Genomic DNA, 24,409 nt, shown 5'->3' on the forward strand with positions numbered 1-24,409 from the left:
TGTTCACCGGTTATGTGCAATATTATAATTTTCTAAATACTATAGAATTTTGGCTTCTTACCAGTCAAAATCTTTACTTGCGTTTTTATTTTTTACGTGACATATTTGTTATGCTTGTTCTACAGAATATTAGATACAATGTGACTCCTTAATCAAAATGAATAAGCACCCCCTTTAAAAAAAATCATAGGGTTAAATATTGAGGTGGAAAATATACTTTGCACCCAAATTAGACTCTTGTTAGATGTGGCTGCCTTTTCCTTATTAAAAGAACTGTTATACATTAAAAACCTGCTTTGATGAAGAATAGGAAAAAAACCATTATCAAAAACAAAGACTTTTTAAAGGTAGTATTGAAAATAAATAATTGGCTTTTGTTCATGAATAGCTAAATCTGTTTTGTGGTTTGAAAGAGCTAAGAACAGATTGCTTCTCTTAGATTGTTAGCAAAGAAATGTTTTCATCAATTAACATTCTTTGCTAAGAACAGTTTTCTCCAGTGCTTTTTCTCAAATGGAGTATTACATAAATAGGTCTGCCCAAAAGACAATTCCTGGGCTTTTTTCTTTGATGTCTTAGAGTATAATAATTATGGCATGCAGTTCTGAATTATGGAAGAAAACAAAAAAAAATCATATTTTATACAGATAATTTACTTGAAGAAAAAGTTGCCATAGGTAGCCATTCCTGCAAACTAAATGAAAGGCCAGTCTTCCTCTTCATCATGCTTTTGCCTAACAGTTACAACCCAGGAGGATGGAAGTAGGGAATAAAGAGTTGTTGCAAAAGGCCCAGAACTGTAAGAACACACCATTCCACTCTCCCACGTACCTTCCCCTGCCTCAGCTTTACCTTTCCACTTCTACCCTGTGCTGAAGTGATTACCATTTTATGAGGGTTTATGTAGTGGGGTGCAATAATCACCAATATTTATGTAGCAATTTCTCCTAGCCAGGCACTATCCTAGGAGCTTTATCTATTTTGATTCATTTAATCCTCACAATAATGTTTCATTAACACTGTTTCTCCTATTTTGCGGAGTGGAAAACTAAGGTCAAAGATCATACAGCTCCTGCATGGCAGAGACCAGATGCACACCCAGGCAGTGTGGCTCTAGAGCCCATGGACCTAACTGCCTTCTGTATTCTGCTCTCTCTCAGGAATGGAGACAAAGCATAGGTGGTGGTGCTCCTCAACACACAGAGAAGTGAACTTCTGTCATTTTTATTTTAGTAAACAGCTCCTCCCTTGTTAGGGTAAGGGTAAGGTCCTAGAGGGAAAGAAAGGAAGACAAGATAGAAGCGGGAGTTAAGGGAAGAGACAGATCTTGAACAAGGAAAAAGAAAGAAGTCTATTCAAAATACTAGTTTATGGAAAAATGAAAACAAAGAGGGTGGTGGAAATAGACTTAAGGCAAAGTGAGAAACATTTGTGGCAAACTTCTTTCAAAAGAACACAAAGCCGATTTAGAATGAGATCATGCAGTGTCATTTTACACGTGAATTAATGTAAGCCTGGAAAAGATTTTAGTCTGATACATTTTATAGATCAGTAAACACAGGGACAGAGAGATGAAATGCTTTGTCCAAGACTTGAAGAAGCAGGTAGCATAGGCAAGGCTAAAGCCCAACCGTATCTCCTAACTTTGAGCTCAGTGCCCTTCCACCAACTATAACAAACACAATTTGTCAGCTTTCAAAATACAGATGTGATGGTCAATAGGTTTTGACTCAATTTCAAGAACATAAAAAATAGCTACAGTATATACATATTGGAAATTAAATACAAAGTCCCTGAAGTTATATTCTTAATAGTCAAATAATATTGTGGGAGAGCAGTATAGTCATTTATAAATGCAAGAAAGAGTACTCTTGATATAAATGCATATTTTCCCCCTAATATTCTTTCCCCATCAACATTTTAAAATTGACTTTTTTAGTTTTGGAAAATGAGTCACACACAAATAGTATACAGCAAACACAATAAAATATCTAAATCGTATTGATTTATTAGAGACACTGAATTCAGAAGGAGTCTTAGGCTAGTTGTACAGCCAGTTTTTATGCTGGTTTGTAATATCAAAGGTTCTTTCAGCTCTAAAATTCTATAATTTAGAAAACTGGCAATTGAAATAAACAGTAGATTTAAATATTGAATTTAAGTGTATTTGACCAATGAAATTATGATATACCACCTAACATAAGCTTGTAAAGAAAATTGTTTATAGTGGCTTCAACAAATGGAGATTTATTAGAAGTTCATAAACTGCTAATGATTATGCTACCTATGGTATTTCAGACTATGTTAATTAATAAAGAAATTTTTACCTAATATTAACAAATAGAAGGAAGGATGAAAAAAGAAAAATTGACATAAAGTAGAAATAAAGAGGCCTTTTCTGGGGTAAACTCTCAGATGTAAAAGACCCTTGTGTTTATTATGGTCAGCTATAGGTACAGTAGAATGCTCATACTAAAAATTCAGAAGTTTGCAGATTTTACATTTTTTTAAGTTTAAAAAAAGTGAGAATAGAGAAGTGTATTAAGAATGGAGAAGTATATTGTCTCATTTTCATAGATGTGGGGTAGAGGCAGTGAAAAAGTGACATTTCCAGTGCTAAATAATAGATCACTGAAAGCCTAGGATTTTGAAATCAGGTTTTCTATTGATCATAAAAATGCATTAATTCTGTGTGGGTGGAATTTTTTTCTTTTCTCAAATTCTCTACAGCAATTTCCTTTGCTTTCTTTCCATTGTGTTGTTATTTATTTCTCACTTTCAAGCCATTTGGATGTGTCAAAAGAATAATACTTGTCTCAGTACCACTCAAGACTTCACTGACCTCTCCCAGGTTGGATGACAATAATGATCAGCATCTCTAATGATGTTAGAGATTTAAATGTGATTTACTGGAGACAAATGATCTCAGTGATCTTTAAGACAAAACATCAAAAGTTTAGATTTGAATGTCATCTTCCAAAGACTTATTTCTACTACCTGTGGAAGACAGGAGAAAAAAACTAAAAAAACAAAGCAAACAAACCAAAACAGAAAGGAAAGAATGTACACTTTAAAGATATTCTACTAAAACTAAGGTCCTTAAACATTCTCCAACACACCCTCCATTAATAAGCATTTTTTGCAAATACATATAAAATTATTGTTATAAATTCTTTAAGTATAATATTGCAGTAACATGTAAATTGTAAAACACAAATACAGAGAAATCCATAAATACAAAAAAGGTAATATAGTATTGATAATTTTAGTAGATTTTAGTGAGAGTTATGTGATTGAAAATGTATTACCTTGAAAATCTTGGTTTAATACTGGATCATAGAGGGTTCAAACTCTAAGGTCCATTTATTCCCATACTTAGCTATACGGACTATAATAGTTAAAATAGATACCACAATGAGATATGGAAGAAGTGCAAAATTGGCTTCATGTACTCAATTATGATACTCAAAATTCAATTTCATCCACTAATTATACAAGGGTTGCAGCTCAGTATTTTTCTCTAGTAATTTTCTGACTTCCCTGATATCATTTTCCTTGCAAAGTTTTTTTCATTTTTCTTTTTTTTTTTCCCCTTTAACGTTTAACAAATGGGGTCTAAATCCACTGAAATGCATTTGGAAGATTTTCAATCATGTTAGAAAACTGTTTCCAAATTTACTAAGTGCTCATATATGAGAGTTTTAAGATGATGTGCTTATGCCATTTTTAAATGTTTTTATTTGTAATAGCTTTATTGAGATCTAACTGACATTCCATAAAGATACACCCATTATAAGTGTGCAGTGCAATTATTTTTAGAAAATGTATAGTCATAGGGCTTCCCTGGTGGCACAGTGGTTAAGAATCCGCCTGCCAATGCAGGGGATATGGGTTCAAGCCCTGATCCAGGAAGATCCCACATGCCACGGAGCAACTAAGCCCGTGCGCCACAGCTACTGAGCCTGTGCTCTAGAGCCCATGAGCCACAACTACTGAGCCTACGTGCCACAACTACTGAAGCCCATGCACCTAGAGGCCATGCTCCACAACAAGAGAAGCCACTGCAATGAGAAGCCCATGCACCACAACGAAGAGTAGCCACTGCTCACCGCCAACTGGAGAAAGCCTGTGTGCAGCCACGAAGACCCAACGCAGCCAAAAATAAATTTAAAAAATGTATAGTTGTACAACCATCACCACCATTTAGTTCTAGAACATTTCAATCACCTGAAAAATTTCTGTCATAACCACTTGCAATCAGTCTTCCCATCCCAGCATAAGGTAATCATTGATCTGCTTTCTGTCTCTATTTTCCTTTTTTGGAAATGTGGTCTTTTGTGGCTGGATTTTTTCCTCTTAGCATAATATATTGGAGGTTTATCCATATTGTAACATGTATTAGTAGTTCATTATTTTTATTGTTAAATAGTATTCCATTAAACAGCATTTTATCTCATCATTATTTGATGGACATTTGAATTATTTCAGTTTTTCCCTATTACAGATACTACTGTAATAATTCATGTAAAAAGTCTTTGTTTGGACATATGTTTTTATTTCTCTTGAGGAGATTTCTAGAAGTAGAATTGCTGGATCATATGGTAAGTTTATATTTTAAAGAAACTGTCAAACAGTTTTCCAAAGTGGGTACAGCAACCAGCAATCTATGACAGTTACAATTTTTCCACATCCTTGTAATCACTTGGTATTGTCAATCTTCTGCCTTATAATTATTCTAGTAGTTGTATAGTGGTATTGTATTGCAGTTTTAATGTGCATTTCCCTAATGATGTTGGACATCTTTTCATTTGATTATTAACCATTTGTATAACTTTTTGGTGAAATATCTATTCAAATATTTTGTCCATTTAAAAAATTGATTTGTTTGCCTTTTTTTTAAAAGAACTTATTTATTTATTTATTTTTGGCTGAGTTGGGTCTTCGTTGCTGTGCGTGGGCTTTCCCTCTAGTTGCAGCAAGCAGGGGCTACTCTGCATTGCGGTGCACGGGCTTCTCATTATGGTGGCTTCTCTTGTTGCAGAGCACAGGCTCTAGGCACATGGGTTTCAGTAGTTGTGGCGCATGGGCTAAGTTGTTCCGTGACATGTGGGATCATCCTGGACCAGGGCTCGAACCCGTGTCTCCTGCATTGGCAGGCGGATTCTTAACAACTTTGCCACCAGGGAAGCCCTGTTTGCCTTATTTTTGATGTTTAGAAGTTCTTTATATATTCTGACAAAAGCCCTTTATCAGATTCTGCTTTTCAGATATTTTTTCCCAGTCTGTGGCTTGTCTTTTCATTTTCTTACTGATGCCTCTTGAAGAACAAAATAATTTTCTATAAAGTCCAATTTATCAATTTCTCCTTTTATGGATCATGATATAGTGTAATATCTAACGAATCTTTGCCTAAAACATGGTCACAGAGATCTTGTACTATGTCTTCTCCCAGAAATCTTATAATTTTAGTTCTTAGGTCTATGATGCATATTTCGTTATTTTTTCTGTATGGTATAAATTAAGAGTATAAGTTCATTATTTTGCACATGAATGTCAAATTATCCTAGGAGCATTTCTTGAGAAGACATCCCTTTCCCCATTGAACTACCTTGGCAGTTTGTTGAAAATTAATTGACCATCAATGTAAGGGCTTATTTCTGTACCTTCTATTCTATTTCATTGATCTGAACAGTTATCATTATGCCAATATTATATTCTATTATTGTAACTTTTGAAATTGGATGTTATAATTCCTCCTACTTTGTTGTTGTTTTGATGTTCTTGTCCCTATGTTTGTCCATTTGAAGACTGGCTTGTAATTTCTACAAAAAGTGTTTGCTGGGATTTTAATAGGGATCACACTGAATCAATAGTCAGAGGTTTTATATTTCTTTTCTAAAATTTATTCCTAAGTATTATACTCTTTTTCATGTTATCGTAAATGGAATTGTTTTCTTAAATTCATTTTTAATTTGCTATTTCTTAGCATATAAAAATTCAACTGATTTTTGTATATTGGTCTTATATCTTGTGACCTTGCTAAATTTATTATCACTTCTAGTATTACCCTTTTTTTTGTACATACTTTAGATTTTCATGCATAGATCATGTCATCTGTGAATAAAGAGAGCTTTAATTTTTCCTTTCCAACCTATATGCTTTTATTTTTCTTTCCTTATTACAATGGCTAAAACTCCCAGTGAAATGTTAAAGAGATGAGAGTGGACATCATTTTATTCTCAATCTTAGGGGGAAATCATTCAGCCTTCACCATAAATGTGATGTTAGCTGTAGGCTTTTCATAAATGCACTTTGTCATATTGAAGAAATTCCCTTCTAGTGCTAGTTTTTTTAGCATTTTCACCATGAATGGGTATTAGATCTTGTCAATTGCTTTTTCTGCATCTATTTTCATCTCCATTTTTAAAAATCTCTATTAAACTACAGAAAAATATGGCAGTTCTTGACTTCTGTTTCCTGACAAGAGGATGTACTAGCAGGTCCTGTTTACCTGATTCCCCAGCTCAACCCCAGAGATGCACAGAAGCTGTAACCAACTGTGATGACAGTTAGCTGACCTATTGTGTAAAGAAAACAGTGGCCCAGAGATGGAAAGGGCTTGCTTTTCTCTCCCGATCGCTCTGGTCAGCTTATGGTCACCTCTATGAAGCAAAGAGCTCTTTAGTTAAGAAAAATGCTGAGGTCATATTTTCCCTGAATTTATTTTAGGAGAACTTCAAATCTAATTTTTTTTTTTTTTTTTTTTTTTTTGCGGTACGCGGGCCTCTCACTGCTGTGGCCTCTCCCGTTGTGGAGCACAGGCTCTGGACGCGCAGGCTCAGCGGCCATGGCTCACGGGCCCAGCTGCTCTGCAGCATGTGGGATCTTCCCGGACCGGGACACGAACCCATGTCCCCTGCATCAGCAGGTGGACTCTCAACCACTGTGCCACCAGGGAAGCCCTAAATCTAATATTGTAAACAGCATTTTAATGTGGTGATCATTTGATGTTCCAGGGCTGGCACTGAGTAAAATCTGCTTTTCAAATGGAGATTGTTGACTTGCCAGGTGCCCTGCATCTGTCTGACTGCCTTCTTTTGCTTTGGGCTTCACTCAAAGGTGGTGGACATATGGGTTCTGTCAGTAATTAGCATACTTCCAATATAGGTTCATTTATGAGGACTGTCACCTTCATTTCTGACAGTTTTGCTAGATAAAGAAAACTTGATTGACATGCTTTTTTCTCTCAGCACCTTGAATATGTCTTTCCACCACCCTCTGGTTTCCCTTGTTTTTGATAAGAAGTCAGCTGTTAATTTTACTGTGGTTCCCTTATATATGATGAATTGTTATTCTATTTTTACTTCAAAGCTTTCTCATCTTTGTCTTTCAGCAGTCTATGATGTACCCACACTAGTGGGTCTCCTTATGTTTACTCTGCTCAGGATTTACTGTGTTTCTTGGATCTATAGATTAAAATTTTTGTAAAATTTGGAAAGTTTTAGGCCACTGTTTCTTCAAATATTTTTTTATACATCCTTCTAGCCTTCCTTTCCTTCTTTTACTCACAGCTGTCCCACAAGTTTCTGAGGCTCAGTTCATTTTTTCTCAATATTTTAAAATTTGTTTTTCATACTGGGTAGTTTCTTTTGGTCTAGAATTTCCCTTTAGTTCCTTTTTTTAAAAAACAACCTCTGTTTCTCTACTGAGAGTTCCCATTTGTTAAGTCATTTTTCCTTTAAGTTTTTAAACATATTTATAGTAGGTGTTTTGGATTACCTGTCTACTAAATTCAACAAGTGGGCTCACTCAGCCTGTTGGCTACTTATTTTCCTGAATTTGGATCACAGTTTTCTGTTTTTTTAGATGTCTCATAATTTTTTGTTGAAAACTAGATATTTTACATAAAACACTGTAAAAATTTTGGATGGAGTCTAGTTTTCCTCCTGAGATGTTTTATTAAAACAATAATTACTGGAACTTCAGAATCTGTTTTCCTGAGTTGTGGGGCTACTAGTGTCCCTGATAAATTTTCCTATCTTATTTTTTAGCCTGTTTCCTAAAAAATTAGTATAAATGTTCCTAAAAAATAGTATAAATTATAATACGAATTCTAATATTTTCTTCCCATACCAGTGGTGTGGTAAAATGACTCTACCCTGAAAGAGGAGTCATGCTGCTCCTCTTCTCAAAGTTCTTCTCTTGCTCCCAACTTCAAAGGAGGAAAACTGAGAGTTAAGGAATATAAGGCTTTGTGGGAAGTGGGGAGGAATAGACACCACACTAAGTAAAGCTCTTTTACCCAAATTAGGTTGGCAATATTTGGAACTAGACAGATCATTCATTTTCTATTCTAACAAAGAATAGAAATTTAGAAATTTTTAGACTGTTGCTCTTCATAGTCCAATATGATGGTCATAATATGTGCTTTGTTTTGTTGTAAATATTTGCATAATATTTTAGTGAAACCTGTTGATTGTAAAGAACAAAGACTCACTAAAGGCAAAACAGGAAAAGAATGGGTTAAGGGTGATTAGAAGTAACAAATCTCTCAAAGGGTATCTGCACTCCCATGTATATTGCGTCATTGTTCTCAATAGCCAAGATATGGAAACATCCTAAATGTCCATCAAGCAGATGAATGGATGAAAAAGATGTTGTATATATACACAATGGAATATTATTCAACCATGAAACAGGAGGACAGCCTACAATTTGCAACAACATGGACAGACCTTGAGCACATTACGCTAAGTGAGCACATTATGCTAAGTGAGATAACTCAGACAGAGAAAGACAAGTACTGTATGATATTACTTATATATGGGATCTAAAGAAAGTCAAACTTTGGGACTCCCCTGGCGGTCCAGTGGTTAAGATTCCACGCTTCCAATGCAGGGGGTGTGAGTTTGCGCCCTCGTTGGGGAACTAAGAATCCACATGCCGTGTGGCACAGTCAAAAATAATAAAATAAAAATAAATTTAAAAGTCAAACTTCTAAAAATCAGGGTAAATGCTTGTTATGAGGGGATGGGGGTAGGGAAATATGACTGATGTTTAAGGCTACAAACTTGCAATGAGTGGCAAATTAGCCATAGAGATCTAATATACAGCATAACGAATATAGACAATAGTGCAATATAATTATGTAATGTGATAAATATCACTACAATGGCAATCATATGGCAATATATAAATGTATCAAAGTAACACACTGTATACCTTAAATTAACACGTTATATGTCAAATATATTTAATTTTTAAAAAATATCAAGGAACAATAAAAAAATGAATTATAGGGGCTTCCCTGGTGGTGCAGCGGTTGAGAGTCCGCCTGCCGATGCAGGGGACACGGGTTCATGCTCCGGTCCGGGAAGATCCCACATGCCGCGGAGCGGCTGGGCCTGTGGGCCATGGCTGCTGAGCCTGTGCGTCCGGAGCCTGTGCTCCGCAACGGGAGAGGCCACGGTAGAGAGAGGCCAGGGTACCGCAAAAAAAAAAAAAAAAAGAAAAGGATTATATTCTGTCTTCATGGGGAGAATAAAAACCCAGAAAACATTAGGACCAAGGCAGCTGTTCTCTCTGGCTCGCTTGGTCTCTCATTTCCAAATTTCCAGGGGAAAAAAATCTGATTGGTATTAGTATAGGTTATGGGTCAATGGGCAGCCAATGGATTGGCTACATTTGTATCGGGTCCCCACCAGGGTTGCTTCCATGGCCAGATGAAAGGTCATGAGGCATGCAGGACTGCTTACTTCAAGGGCCATGCATATAGGTACTTGAAAACATGTCTATTATACGTACCAGATGTTTGATGCCTTTCTGATTTTATGAAGTTGTTAAATTTGCATGATTCTATGGTGTTCCAAAAGACAGAGCAACCTGGATGCTTTCGATGGAAAAAATGTAGGCAACCCTTATTTAAACTGCTTCACAAAGCTGAGTTTCAACTGATATCCCCAATATACAGAATTTTATAGCCTTAGCTCTGAAGATGATAACTTCAAGCCAAAGCACATGCACCCAGTTCTTTTCACACAGGTTCCCTCCCTCATAGAGGAGTAGAGATAGGTCCTGATAGAGATGAGATCTGAGACCTTTCTCTCTTAGCGGATTACATGGCAGAAACCTCTACTCTGTTCTGCCATACATTACCTCACTTTTCCACACTGAACCTCTAGTCCATCTTTTTCTAATTACCTCCCAACATTACTGATTCTAATCTTTCATTGTTGGAAGTCAAATTCTTCCAAAGACTACACGGATTCATGACTGTTGGCTTTTCTTAGTGTGGGAGGCACTTCAGTAGTCCAAGGCACTATGGAGGCTAAGGTCATTACCATGACATGTATCTGATCCTTTAGGAGAGAAGGCTCATACACTATATAACTATACCACGGGGTAGAGAGTTTTAAGTGCCAAGGTAATACACTAAATCAAAAATCATCCTCTCCAGAGGCGGGTAAGATTAGGAAAATTTCCGAAAAGGCTTTACAGGTTTAATGGTTTATTTGGCTGTGCCTCTAAAGGCAGGGGAGGATTTGCATATTCAGAGAATGTGCTGGAGGTGGGATACAGCCAATTCTGCAATCCTGAGTAGAATTATTATTAAGCTCTAGCATCCACTCCCAGGACAAGTTTATTCCACTGCTCTCTTTCCCTCATTTGCCACCTGCCTGTGTTTTAACATTCCTTTTAAAAACAAACAACACCTCCCCACCCCCAAGCAGTGTGTTTGTGGAGTTCTTATCTTAACTTCTCCCACCTCCTCCATAGGCATCCAAGAATGAGAAAAGAGACTTTCTGCTTCTTTCTTTTCCTTGCTTCCTCTGCTATTCTTTGTCAGAAATTCACTACTAGTCATTATGGGCTAATGTGAAAATAACAAACATTGGAAAGTTACAAAGTTTTCATAATCATGAAAGATTCAGGTTGACTTCTTTCTGAGACAGTAATTTAAAAGTTCCCGTGGATTTCTGCTGTTTACTTTTGTTCTTGAGGATGCCCCACAGTCCCTGAGCAGAGGCCCTGCTTCCTATCTCAATTTCCCAGCAGTTAGTTCCACCAAGGTAGTGTGGCTAGCAGGTGAAATGCTTCCCCTTCACATGTAAATAATTTGCATTTCTATGGACCCTCGGGGTGAGAGACAATGGTTTCTACTCTTCACTGGAACTCTGGAAGTGAGGCATTGCAATTTGCAAGTAAAGGGCACTTTTGTAGAGGAGAATTTTATTGGCAAAAAGAGTTAGGGTTTTGAGGGCAAAAAGCACAATCTTCAGAATCATTTGAGTAGTGTTCAAGGGCAGAACATTGGTAGTGAAAAAATAGAAGCTGCAAGAAATTCCTTTCAAATTGTTTCTTGCTGAAAAGAAAAGCCTATAGATGGATATGGAGGGAGAAGGATCGTGGTGTTACCAAAGATCAGATATTTGTAAGGTGCAGGAAAAAAATTTTGAAGGAGAGGATGTAACACATGATCTTAGAGAGCAATTATAATCAATGGAGGAAAATTCTGGGGTGGGAGGATGGCCAATGTTTAGGAGCACAAGTGGAGTGTGAGCTTGGAACAGAAGGCTGTCACCCTTCTCAGCCAGGACTGAAGGAAGTGATGAAGTGTAAAAATTGAGACTGAGATTTAGGAAAGTTAAGTTGAGAAACCTCGTGGTGGATGCCTCAGTCAAGTAGGAGGCAAGATCACTTGCAGAACTGGAAGAAGACCAAGTAGAGTGGAGGCCTGAGGAGAGCAGAAATAGGACAGATATGGGAGAAGTGCCCTGAATAATGTCCTTGGATCAGTATCCTGGATAATCACCCTCCTGATGAGGAAAGGAATTTAGAGAATCAGTGAAGACCCAGCCAAGTCTGGATAGCATAAACTTTTAGTGGAACAAAATGATTTCTTTATCCAGCAATGCTTGGTTGTAGAGGAGCAACTTCAAAAGAAACCTTTCACTGAAGCATGAGAATTACCAATAATAATAATAATAATAATAATAATGTTGATTGACAACATTTTAAGGGACATTTTTCATGGTGGATTTTAGTAACATTTTAGTCATTACAAACATGAAATACACAATATCAAAATACTCATCAAACATGTGATCTGAGAAAAATGCAAAAAGAAAAGATTACTGGAGTAAAAAAATCAGTTAGTTCTTGTTTTATTCTTTCTTTGCTAGCCTAAGGCAAGGAAAAAGGAAATATTAATGTTTTCCTTTCCACTCGACACATCTTCCATGATTATAAAAATAAAAAAAACCCAAGTCATTGGTATATTGTGAGTACATTAAATATGAGTCTTATTTATAAAAATGTGCATTTTACTTTTTCTATTTTCCTATAAACAGACACCAAAAAGAAAGCAAAAGGAAGAAATTGAAAGCATGATGAGCTAATTTCCATGATGGCAAGGCATGAGACAGCACTCCAATTCTGATTTCTTCCCAGTTCTGGAAATATTTAGGGGGAACACTCATGTTCAGCTGTTTTGTTCCACAGTCCAACCCTGCATAGGATTATCAACGACGTACAATTTTACTACAAATTGTGAAAGATGTTTTTCTTTTCTTTTTTTTTTTTGAAAGATGTTTTTCTAATCAAGGTACCAAGTTAACAATTCTTATCTATTTTTGTAATTTTCAATTATGGTAAGATAAAAACCAAAAGCAAAGCATATTATCCAACTTAAAATTCAGGACAGTAGTTAGACATATGTAGCTTGCACACATATTAATCTGTTTCTCTCAACAAAATATTTGTAATTTCCAAAATCCTATCAGCACTTTCACACAATATGGTCCCTCCAACTTGAAGGGCAATAACATAAACACAGTCTTCTTTCTAAAGAAACTAGTATAAAAATGGCAAAATCACCAAAAAGAAGGAACATAAGAATATCAATGATTATATCATAGGCAATATGCTTAAAAGCCTAATATGTTCATGAAGTCCTACTTTAATAGCTAGTATCTAAATATGAAAGTTATTTACAAATAAAAATTGCTATTGACAAACTAGAACAAAGTGACTTTAAATGAAAGCAAAGCACTTGTAGTTAAAGCTCCAGATTTTTTGTGTGATTCCATGTCTCAGTTAATTTCTTTATCAAATTTAGAGATAAACTGGGAAATACCTAGAAAACAAAATCCACCAGTTGTAATCTATTTCCTTTACTCTCTTGTGAAATTATCAGAAGACATGCAGGATCAACTCTATCACCTCTGTCTTTCCCAACCCTGTAAACTCTTAGGGGAAAGACCATGTACCTGTCAAGCTAATAGTGCAGAATGTACACACAGATGGGTGTTTAATAAATATCCTTCAATGGAGAGATTAGAGGTTTTCTCTGGGAAGCGGGGAACACCTTATCTCATGCATTGACTCAATGACATCCATCATACAACACGTCAGCCTGTTTCCTCATCAAAATATCACCCAAAGGAAATCATCTTTGAGTCTCCTTTAAGTCTTAGACCCCAAAATTTGAGGCAAGATCCACCCCAGGGAAGGGGGAGTGGTTGGGAAGAACAAGTAGAATTCATGTGGATCAGTGATGTCAGGAAGAAGCAATGATTTAAAGGATGGGGTGCAAACTCACCTGGAGAAGCAGAAGCTGCACACATGTCAAAGTTCAAAGGGCAGAGGCTGAGGGACTCCCCAGTCGCAGGAAAAGTGAAACGCCCACTCCCAGGCTCTCAAGGATTCGTATAGGGGCTCAGCTGTCCCCTCCTTTGACGCGACGGACAAACCCTACCATGCACAGCTGCTGTTGCCAGGAAGGCAAAGCGAAAGCTGCCCCAATTTCAGAGCCAGCACTCGGGAATCCCCCGGTAGTTCTTTCCCCCACCCTCTCCCTCGCCCAAAGCCAGAGATACCTTCATCCTTACTCCTCACCGTTTCCAGGCCCTCTAGGTCTTAACGGCATCGGTCTCTATGGCGACCTGAAACCTCAGTTCCCATTGGTCAGTTCAATATGAGGGCCGGGCCAATGGGGAGGGCCAGCCTTTTCCTTCCTACCAATGGGATTGGCAGGGAGCAGGTCCGGAGACGGCGGCGTGCTGACGTTCCCGGGAGCCTGGAGCTGGCTGGGCAGGCGGGCTGGCGGCTGGGCGGGCGGCGGCGGCCTCTGGGCAGTAGAGGGGGCTCCGGGGCTGAGTCCGCGTCGACGCCGGCCGCGGAGGCGGCACCATGGGCAAGGGGTAGAGGGGCAAGTTGGCCACCGCCGCCGTCGGGGGTGGTGGGCGAGCCGCTTTGGGGTAGGGGGCGGGAGGGGGAGGGAGGGGCGGGCAGTCGCTCGGCCGCGGCACTTTTTTAATTTTTTCGGGTGCCGCAGCGGCGACCCCTCGGCGCCGATGTTCCTGATCCCCGGAGCGACGACGGCTGCTGCCTAACCTGGAAAGTAAGTGTGCGGGCTCGCGGGAGGGCGCGGAGACTCCTGCCCACGAGACCCCCGGCCCTCGCCCCGTCGCGCCGGAGCCAAGACCTGCCTGCGAGGGGCGCGGGGCAGGGAGGGAGGGAGACGGGGACGGGCGCCTCCCTCCCGTTACTCCGTCCCCACCGCCTCGCGGCCGCCTCGGCTTTCCTGCCCCGCCTCGTGTTTCTGCCCGCACTAGCCTGCCTGCTCCCCTCCCCCCGGCAGGCGCACAAGTTTCACCCTCCATTTGCTTTTCCCTGCGATTATTCTGCCACGGTATCCCCTACATGCCGCGCACGACCCCTCCCCACGTTGGCCTTCTTGGATCTAGGGCCCCCAGCCCCAAACTTGAGTGCCACGCCGAGCCCTCCTGGACGTCTGCTCGGAGGCTTCCCAGCTCCTGCCCGCCTGGCACTCTGCTCCGCGCCCCCAGCACCCCTGGGCGCCCGCCTTCTCCAGCTCTCGGGGCTGTCCGTCCCTCTCTCCAGCCCCAACTCCCGCTTCTTGGCCTCCTCCCCTTCCTCCCACGTCCCTTCTGCCTGTACGGTCTTGTGTTTGCCCTCTGAGCCCCGCGCTCCTTGCCGGTCCTGCCCACCGCCCAGTCCAGTGCGCCCTTCTCCCCGCACCGCCTATCCTCACGCTCCACCCCTCCCCGTTCTCCAGCCCCAAGCTTCCCCGGCTGCCCTCTTGCGCTGCTGCTTCCTTCTCTCCCTGCCAGGAGTTGAAGAGGAGCTGCGGCACCCACCCACCCGCCCCCCCTCCCTCCGGCGGAACGAGTGTCCCTGCCCGCCGCTGGGGCTGCTCAGGCCTCTCTTCTTTTCCCCCCCGGGAAGCGAGGGGGTGAGCGGCTGGGCTGAGATTTGGCTGCGTGTTGGCTGAGTGCGACAGCGAGCTCGGGCAGTAGAGGCGCCGCGGCGGCCGTGGCCGCGCGGGGCGCAGCAATAAGCAGGTGTGTGTGTCCGGGGGGAACGTGCACCGCGGGCTCCTCGGCAGGCGACAGATTGTGCAGGAATGCGAGGAATGCATCAAGGGCATAGTCCACACGACCCGCCGCGTCAGAACTAGCGCCTTCCCGGTCCAGCTCTCGCCGAGCAGCCAGAGGTCACCGGAGCATCTTCGGAGCTGGTGAGCCTCGCTCCACTCCTCTCCTCCCCTTGCTTTTCTCCATGCGGCAGAGAGGGCGGCGGAGAGGAAGCCCGGCAGTTCGGGCTTCAGATAGCCTTTCTTCTGGGATTTTGGTGCGTTGGTCTCCAGGACCGTGAATTTCGGGCCGATGGCGGTGTAGCCAAGGTTATAGATAATTGCACGAGGTTCTTGGCAAGTTTGGTTTACAAGGTTTGAATAGTGCCTGACTTTTACGAGGGTTTTTTGAAAACCTGCAGGAAAGGGTGCCGAAGGTTCTTAGAGTAAAAAGCTTGCAGCTAACGTAATTTTAGCTCTATCAAAAAATGTCTGTTAATGCTCATGGATGGGGATATAGTTCAAGAAAGAACTTGAATGCATCACTTTGCTGTCATAAAAATTGTAATTTTTCCCTTGCATACTGGGCTGTGTTGGGACCTCTTATAATACATAATGAATAGAAACAGAGAAGCAGTGTTTGGTCAGCGATGGGACAGATAGGACTGTCTGGCACAGTTCAATTCAGGGCGTGTCAGTTACCATTGGAAGTAACATGGGTACTACAAGATCATGTATATTTCAAGATGTAATTTGTTAGTTGAGGTCACAGTTCTTTCTTTTTTTGTTCCCAAATTTGACCGAAAAATAAAAATACAGCTCTACAACTTTTAAAGAATGGTAATTATGTGTAAATTCGAAGTGATTAGTATACAGTTTCAATCAAATTTTATTTTCCTTAATGCAGAAAAGCAAATTTTTGACAGAAGTTGCTTTTCTAGAATTGGGCTTAGATTCTCTTATTTTAAAAGGTAAAGTAGAAGACTGCTTCTCTTTTTGAATGTAGTATATTACTGTAGAAAGTATCCTCATTTCTGGTACCTGTGAAACAGTTGTGGAAAATGGTAACATGAAAATGAGAACAATTGATGTCCAAAATAAGTGTTTCTGGATTTGGAAAAGCATGCTATGTGTGCTTTTATTTGACACAATTTTCTTTGGAGGTTGAATTTACTCTAAGCCTCTCCACACTTGGCTATTTTGTATCAGATTCAGGAAAATAATAAGTTGATTGTCCAGCTGTCTTCTAACACTACTGTGTTCAAGGGATCAAGGGCGTTGAAAATATACGAGCCTTTTATTTACTTAAGAACCCAATGGAAAGGAAAAATAGAAAAGGCAAAAAACTTTGTGCTGGGTGAGGTTGTGTCTTTTGGCTGCTACATTGTTTTTCAGGTATGTTCGTAATTAGTGGACCTTCTAATTTAGAGATTTAGCTCTAAATGAGAGTTAGTAACACTGTGTAGGATATTGGGAAGTGTTTGGAGATGCCAACAGGAAACTTATGTAACACAGTCCTCACAGCAGAGTTTAACACGTGCATATTTGATTTGATGCGAAGATTAGAAAGTAAAAGCACATTGAGTTTCTCTGCCACATTAGAAATCGAAATAGCCCGTTCAGGTAGAGAGAGAGAGAGAGAGAGAGAGAGAGAGAGAGAGGGAGTGTGTGTGTATGTGTGTGTGTGTGTGTGTATGTATATGAATGATTGGCTGTACAAATAGTTTTACATGCTTCAAGTAAAGGTAGGCTTTCAGTTAGAAATATATTCTATTTGTTACAGATATTTGAAGGGAGGAAGTTTTGAAACTGGTGATCATTCACAGTAAAATGACATAAACTGTTTCGACCAGAGTGCGTTTCCTCCCCAACCCCACTATTACATAAGAGAAGGTAGCTGCATTATGTGTCTTATGTATGATGTAGAAGATTCTAACTTGGGGGGCGAAACATCCAGTTATCTGAATTCTTACCTGTACTGTCTTCGGAGGGAGATAGAGGAGCCACAGTGGATATGGAAAGCATTGAGAGAAGGTAAGCAGAAAGTAGGAGCAGCTGGCGTTCATGGGGCGGGGGGGAGGGCTGTTGCTGCATTTACAAGCTGAATAAACCAAATCTAATTATGTGAGTAGTTCTGACACAATTTGAATTTAAGGAAACTACTACCAAACTGAGTTCAATAAAAACTTTAACAATCGTATGACCTTGAGTATCTGGATTGTCTATATTAAGTCAGAATTGCAATTTTCTTTGTTTTCTATACAAATTGGGAAAGTAAATTTAACTTAAAACTTTAGAATTTAATTTTTAAAATCCAATTATTGCCAGTTTTCAAACTGAGTTATTTCCTTGCTGTTGACCAGGGGTTGATTTAAATAGAGAATTTTCATACCCTCAATGATGCCAATCATTTAAGTCCAGTGCCTCACCTTACTACTTTGAAATATTAAAGTATTTTGAGAATGCTCCATAAGCTAATTTTTTTTTTCTGTTCCAGTCAAGAGGTATGCCCATAATTTGCTTCATTTTAAAATGGACATTATTCCTTTGTTTTTAACTGGAAGATGAAGTAGAGGTTATTCTAGGGTTCTTCTAGGGCTTAATCATTCATGGAGTTGTATGTCACTTTGGGAAGTTGCCTTCACACCTTCAGTGTACTGGGAGATAATTACTTCCTCAATGTGTTAAATGGTTTTGTAGTGCTTTTCCTGCACTGAAGGGGGAAGAAGAATCTAATTCATGACACCAATAGACTGGATATGTTAGGAATATTAAGTAACTATTTCATGCCCAAAATGTAACTACAAATAGCTGCAAACAGAGAGAGACAGAGACAGACAAAGTAAAACTGGATGTAAGGCTTTGTGTACTTCCAGTTAGTGATGATAACAGTTAGCAAGTTAGTTTGATGCCCAGCAGTGAAAAATAACAGACTTCTTCTAGGGTAAGGGCATCAGGCCCTAAGTCACAAACAGCAATAATTCACGTGCTTACTGGTTTCAGTTGAGAAGTTGTACAACATTCAAAAGTTGCTCCCACTGTCACTTCAATAATTCAGTGGAATTATCTTCATCTTTTGGAGGCTGTGTTACCATAACTAAATTGGGGATATTACATGATGGTGCTCTTCAGTTAAACTTAGAATGCTATAGACATTCCATTTGTCATTGGTCTGAGGAGGTTTTTTTTATTATAATTTAGATTTATTTGATAAATTTATTTATTAAAATAAATTTGATATACCAATAAATGTTGGCTACGTTGCTGATCATTTCATTATTCATAGTCTTGATAATATAGTTTATTATGACTCATAGAGTGATTCATTGCAGGTGATAAAATGTCATTAGAGATTGCACTGTACATTTTTAATACTATAAAATACATAAATTAAAATATGGAAGTGTCTGAATTATTTTAAATCATATCATTGTGAAGCATTTTTCATGAACTGAATAATGCCTGATGATTGGTTAGATGCCAATCCCTGTAGGCTGATATATAATATATATATATTTGTGAGTCCAGAACTCACAAATAAAGGATGGGGAGGGAGAGGGTCAGGGGAACCAGTAACCCTTTTTTCATCAACAGCCAAGGCATGTTTAACTTCTATAGTTATTGTCTTATTCAGTATGAATTTAGTGAGTTACAAACATCCAAGGGTGTTTATTCTGCCCTTCCCTAATCTGGATCCCTGTGTCATCCCTGCCCGCCCCAACACACACGTACCACTACCGCTACCAATGCATCTGTCTGCTTGGAGAGGTGGAAAAAGCCCCCTTTCAGGGACCACTTACATAGAATATAGAAGTTGGTGCCTAGTGTTCCAGGTTGAATTTAGAGCAGATGTGGGTTTTTGTCATAAAAATGATTATATTTTTATGAAAGTTACGTAAAATGTGAGGTTGAAGAGGGGCTATCAGAGTACCATGCAGGCTTTGGGGGCCTGGCCTGGAACTTAGAATATAATTTTTCATGGACACCCACAGCCCATTTACAAATAGATTTTTAAAACAGTGGGTAGGTGGTATCTGAAATTCTGATCCACTGTAAGCGCTCTCTTTAATTGCAAACATGAGAGGAGGTGAAAAGCACCCTAAGCCAGAAATTAGGAGATATGCCATTAAACCTTTTGACCTCCACAAACCATTTCATATTTGGGTTACAGCTTCCTACTTTTAAAAGTGCAGATTTTGGATTGCATTGATCTAAGATATATTTCAACTCAAGGTTCCCAAAGTTCTCAGGGTTTTTTTGTTTTTTGTTTTAAGAAAAAAGGTTTCATAAGCATTGCTGTATATAATCATTCCTATTTTCCCTTCTACCCCAAATCATAACAACAGGAAGTCGGGGTTCTCTTTTGAGTTTTTGAATCTCCTTCATGTTCATCTTAAATAGCTTTTTTTTCTTTAACAGTATAATTTTGGGAAGTGAGGGGAAGGGAATAAACCATATAATTCTTTGAAGGTCTCTGTCTACCCCCACCCCAGTTCAAGGTGAACCAAGGTACTTTAGGCCAGGGAAAGTCTTTGGGATTTTACCTTCACGTAGCGCGAAGCCCATGAGAAGTGTCATTATAAGGCAGTGAGGTGTTGTAGTTAGCAGCCAGAGTGTCATGGTTCAATTCTGCCTCTTCTGTTTGCTAGGTGTGTAACTTGGTAAATTATCTAACCTCTCTGGATCTCATTTTGCTCATCTGTAAAACAGAATGACAAAACTATCCACCTCGTATTGTTGTTGTGAGGACTAAATGAGTTAATACATGTAAAGCGCTTACAACAGGGCCTGGCTTAGGGCCAGCTCATAATACATTTAAGTCGTTTTTATTCTTCCATTGTGGTACTTAATGATGCTTTCTGTAGCATCTACTATGTGCCAGGCAAATTACTGGCTTGTTTTCTGTGATCTTAGTCAATATGATTATGAATCTAAATAGGATCTTGCAGGGAAGAAATAAACTACTGAAGAAAAATTATTATGAGCTTGATAGTTTGCAAGAGATTGCTTTTAAAGAAGAAAATCCAGCAAAATAAATCAACTAAGGGCCTTTTTAAAATAGGGAAGTTAGACCTTGTTCAGCAGGCAGTACTTAGAGGCATGTAAACACCACTAATGTGTAGGAGGTTGGGTAAACACATCTTAATAAACTGTTACGTTTAAAAGGTAAAGACTGATAGTATTATACACTTGCAAAATGTAAAACATACCTTTTAAATGTGTATGCAACTATTGCATTTGTAATTCTAAGTGGTAGTCATTTTATAAAATGTCTTTGCTAGTCAACATGTGAAGGAAGTGTTAGTGTTAACCAATTATGGACTAAAATGCACGTTGTAAATAAACTCTTTAAGCTGCCTTTTCTCTCTGAAGTTCACACTTGAAATTGGCAGGAAACTACCAAAGCAAGAAAAACTAGAAGAAAAGTTTGGAAAATACTTGATGTAAACCAAAAGACAGTGGTTTAATAGATGTAATCTCTAGTTCTAGACGTGGCCATATCACCAAGCTGGTGTGTATGCCATGAGCAAGTCATTTAACTCCTCTGGTCTCTGGTTTTCTCATCTTATGAAATGAAGGTGTTGGACCAGATGCTCTCTAGAGTCCTTCTAGTGCTTATATTTCACTTCTCTTAGCACAGCCAGCATTCTCATTCTGTTGTATTTTTTCCTCAGCAAGAATGTACTGTCTTCTCAAGAATTTATTACAATTTGCCCTCTGGGGTAAGGGGAGAAAATTGAAGTTATACATATGAAACGCTCAGCTTCTAAAAATATAAATGTTGCAGCCAGACAAACATTTGTCCCCATAATGGCTGAGTTAGTGGCTACCTTCTTGGACTTATTTGTTAACAAACCAGTCTGCTGTGCACATTTGAGGCTCAAGCCCTTGTTGAGGCTAAATTTTCCAGAAGTTGGATAGAAATAGAAGGGAAGTTAATTTAGGTGATGGTTAGATGGGACTGGTCTTGTTAAAATGAGAAAGGTCCATTTACCATTTGCTTTGGTTCGATTTCCCCTAAAAGGTTTGATTTGTCCTCAAAGAAATTAAGCAATCGAGACAGAGTTGTTCCTCTGGAAAAACTGTTGCTTTTCCGTAAACAGAACTCATTGATCTATATCTCATTATAGAATATAGGTCGTTTCATTTAACTCTGGTTTTTTAGTGCATGGCCAACCAACCAGTGTTCAGAAATTGCAGCATATTTTAACAGGATGATATTTTACTTAGATTTGTGCTCTTGTGTCTGTGTTTTGTTTTTTTTTAAGCAATTAAAAAATCCAGCAAAGAGATTTTCTCCTAGATCCTGCTCTCCCCCACAAAGGGGGAAAAATTCCTATGGAACTTACATATGTATACCTCCATATACAGTAATTTAAAAATATTGAGATTGACTATTTCCCTTTGCTAATACAATAAGTACATTATTTTCAAAAAGGAGAATCAGTTATACTACTAATACATGCAATATTGATTGAATTCTCAGTATGATCAAAGTAAACACTTGAACAGGCTCTTAAGTTTCTATACCTTCAAGAGAATTGTAAACACTCAAAGTGGAAGCCAGTAATAATCACTTTGCAGTGAGGTTCATCATATTGTCTGACACCTGCAACCTGGATTGAATGGGGAACAAGGACTAATCTAGTTAGAATAACTTCTTAGTCCTAAGTACCACTAGGGGTCCAAGTGAGGGGACTGAACACAATTAGCACTTCAGATATTTGCTGGAGTCCTACTGTGTGTGAAGAATTGTGTTTTCTTTTATATACCTCTTATTTAAAAAGATACATGATTCATTTTGGTTCCATTTAGTCATCATTCATTTGTCCCCTGCTCTGTATGAGACTCAGTGCTAGCTAGGCCTCATGGCCAAAAGATGAGTTTCCCTAGGGAGTTTTATAGTCTATGTTGAATTCAGTATTCTCCATCTTTGAGGAAGCTGTGATTAATTTTACCATTTAGTTGGTAAAGATAATACACATGAACTGGAAAAAATTCTTCTAGAAAACCTTGGTATATAAATAAACATGCAAAATTGTTCTGTAAGTATTGAGGATGAGCTGTAAAATGACTGTATTCACTAGGTTTTAGCTAAACCTACTTTCTAGGTGTGTTATGTGATATGTTACCAGAATCTAGATAGACAGCTGCGTTAACCACTGTCAGCGGCTTTCTCTGGAAAAAGCCTGCATTTGAAAAAGTGCTCCCTACCAGTAATAATAGTGATTTCAGAAAAGGCTTTAATCATGAACTTGATTATTTCGTTTATATTTCTTGAAGTACTTTACCTCATAGCCTATGTAAAATAATTGGTCACAACGAAAATGCATTATTTATGAAGAACCATAATTTTTGCCTTAAGACCTGCCATTTTAAATAAGTTCTTTTTTTTTTTTTTTTTTAAATAAGTTCTTTTTTTCGTTTTCATATAGCATTACTCTGGTTTATTGTGTTTTGTGCTTTTCTTTATTCTTTATACAATTTATATGCCTTTATAAGTCCAAACTTATTACCTATTATTGAAAATACTCCCTTTTGTTGTTACGAATAAACAGAAGAATGTTTTGAAAATCGCTTGAGACATCTGCTAGAATAAATGGTCTCATTGAATCTTACCTGGAACCTCAGACTGATGCACTGGTGGGAATTTTCCACTTATTGTCAGTTTGTCAATGAGTGAATAAGCAGCAAAGTCCATTTTTAAAAAGCACTGAAAGAGGAATCAGAAAACCCAATTGGACTTTCACAAGAACTGCTGTTATTTTGAGACCTGCAATAAGCAACTCAGCTGTTAAATGTCTAACTCAGACTGTCCACATATGAGAAATATGTGTCAGTCTGAAATCTTTGGACAATATATTGGCAGGTGTCAATCTTCCAAAATATTGTTTCTGAGTTACTTGATCAGAACTTTGAATGCAATTTTCCATAGAAACAGCATAAATCCATAAATCCATCATCCTAAGATGTAACTGGAGTATATCAGTTCCAAGTTCCTATGGTCCTTCTACTTCCCTGAGCTACTTGAGAGCAGGGACTTTGTTTTTTTGCATGACTTAATCTTGACCTCCAGTCTTTCTGGATGCCTTAATTGAATGAATGGGTTTTTAATTCCAATCTTGGCATACCTTCACCTTCTACTCTAGGATAAACCTCTCCTGCCTAATACCATCCCTCTTTCCTTTTGTAAACTACTTTTGTAAACCGTTTGGTCTTAGACACTCAAAACTATTTATTGTACATGTTTCAATGGAAAAACTGCATTCTGCCTTATTTAAACAATTAGCTTTGTAATACAGTTTGGTAGATAAATAATTATGTCAAATTCCTTGCTGAAGACATTAATTAGAAAATCTTAAACAGACTGATTCATAGTCATTATTGCCTGGGTTATAACTATGGTGAGATGAGTTTACATAGCGTGCTCTTTCTCAGAGTATTAATATGTAGCTATGAAGCACCAAGACAAGCTTGGTCAGGTTTTGGCCATATAACGTGAGCAAACTTTGTGTCCTTGCCTTTTGTGAATTAGTAGTATCTTTGTTATATTCAGCTGGTGAGTTGAGGTGAAAAGTAGATGCATTTTGAAGCACATGAAGTCTTTCAAAGGAAAAAGTTAATAAAATAATACAAGCATAATTAGCACTGTAAAATTACATAAACATTAATAGTCATAAAACAGGAAATTTCACAACTCGTTTTTGATGTAGTGGGTGCAGCAAACCTTTGGTTTTAAAAGTGTAGTTAGAAACACTCTTAAACATTTTGGTGGTTCCTCCCCCAACCTCAAGTAATCACTGTGATAAAATTTGAATAAATTATAATTTTTAAAAATTAAACTTAATTGTGAGATGATTATGAACTCACAGTTCATAACTCACAGAACATGCAGTTATAAGCAATAACACACACATCCTGTGTACCCATTACCCATTTAACCCCAATGGTGACAGCTTGCGAAACCATAGAACAGTATCGCAGTCTGGATATTGACATCGATGCCATCAAGATACAGAACATTTCCATCAC

At 38.7% G+C, this 24,409-nt stretch overlaps 1 protein-coding gene across 1 annotated transcript in view; it reads right to left on the reverse strand.

Annotated features, from left to right (window-relative positions):
* Positions 1 to 13,934, reverse strand: part of CCDC148 (coiled-coil domain containing 148) — a 262,676-nt gene extending 248,742 nt beyond the window's left edge. The window contains exon 1 of the mRNA XM_065880879.1: positions 13,601 to 13,934. Coding sequence (XP_065736951.1) covers positions 13,601 to 13,625 — 25 coding nt within the window. The 5' untranslated portion in view covers positions 13,626 to 13,934. The remainder of the gene's footprint in view (positions 1 to 13,600) is intronic.
* Between the last annotated feature and the right edge of the window lie 10,475 nt (positions 13,935 to 24,409).

The sequence above is a fragment of the Phocoena phocoena genome, chromosome 7, assembly GCF_963924675.1.
Source record: "Phocoena phocoena chromosome 7, mPhoPho1.1, whole genome shotgun sequence".
Classification (NCBI taxonomy): Eukaryota; Metazoa; Chordata; class Mammalia; order Artiodactyla; family Phocoenidae; genus Phocoena; species Phocoena phocoena.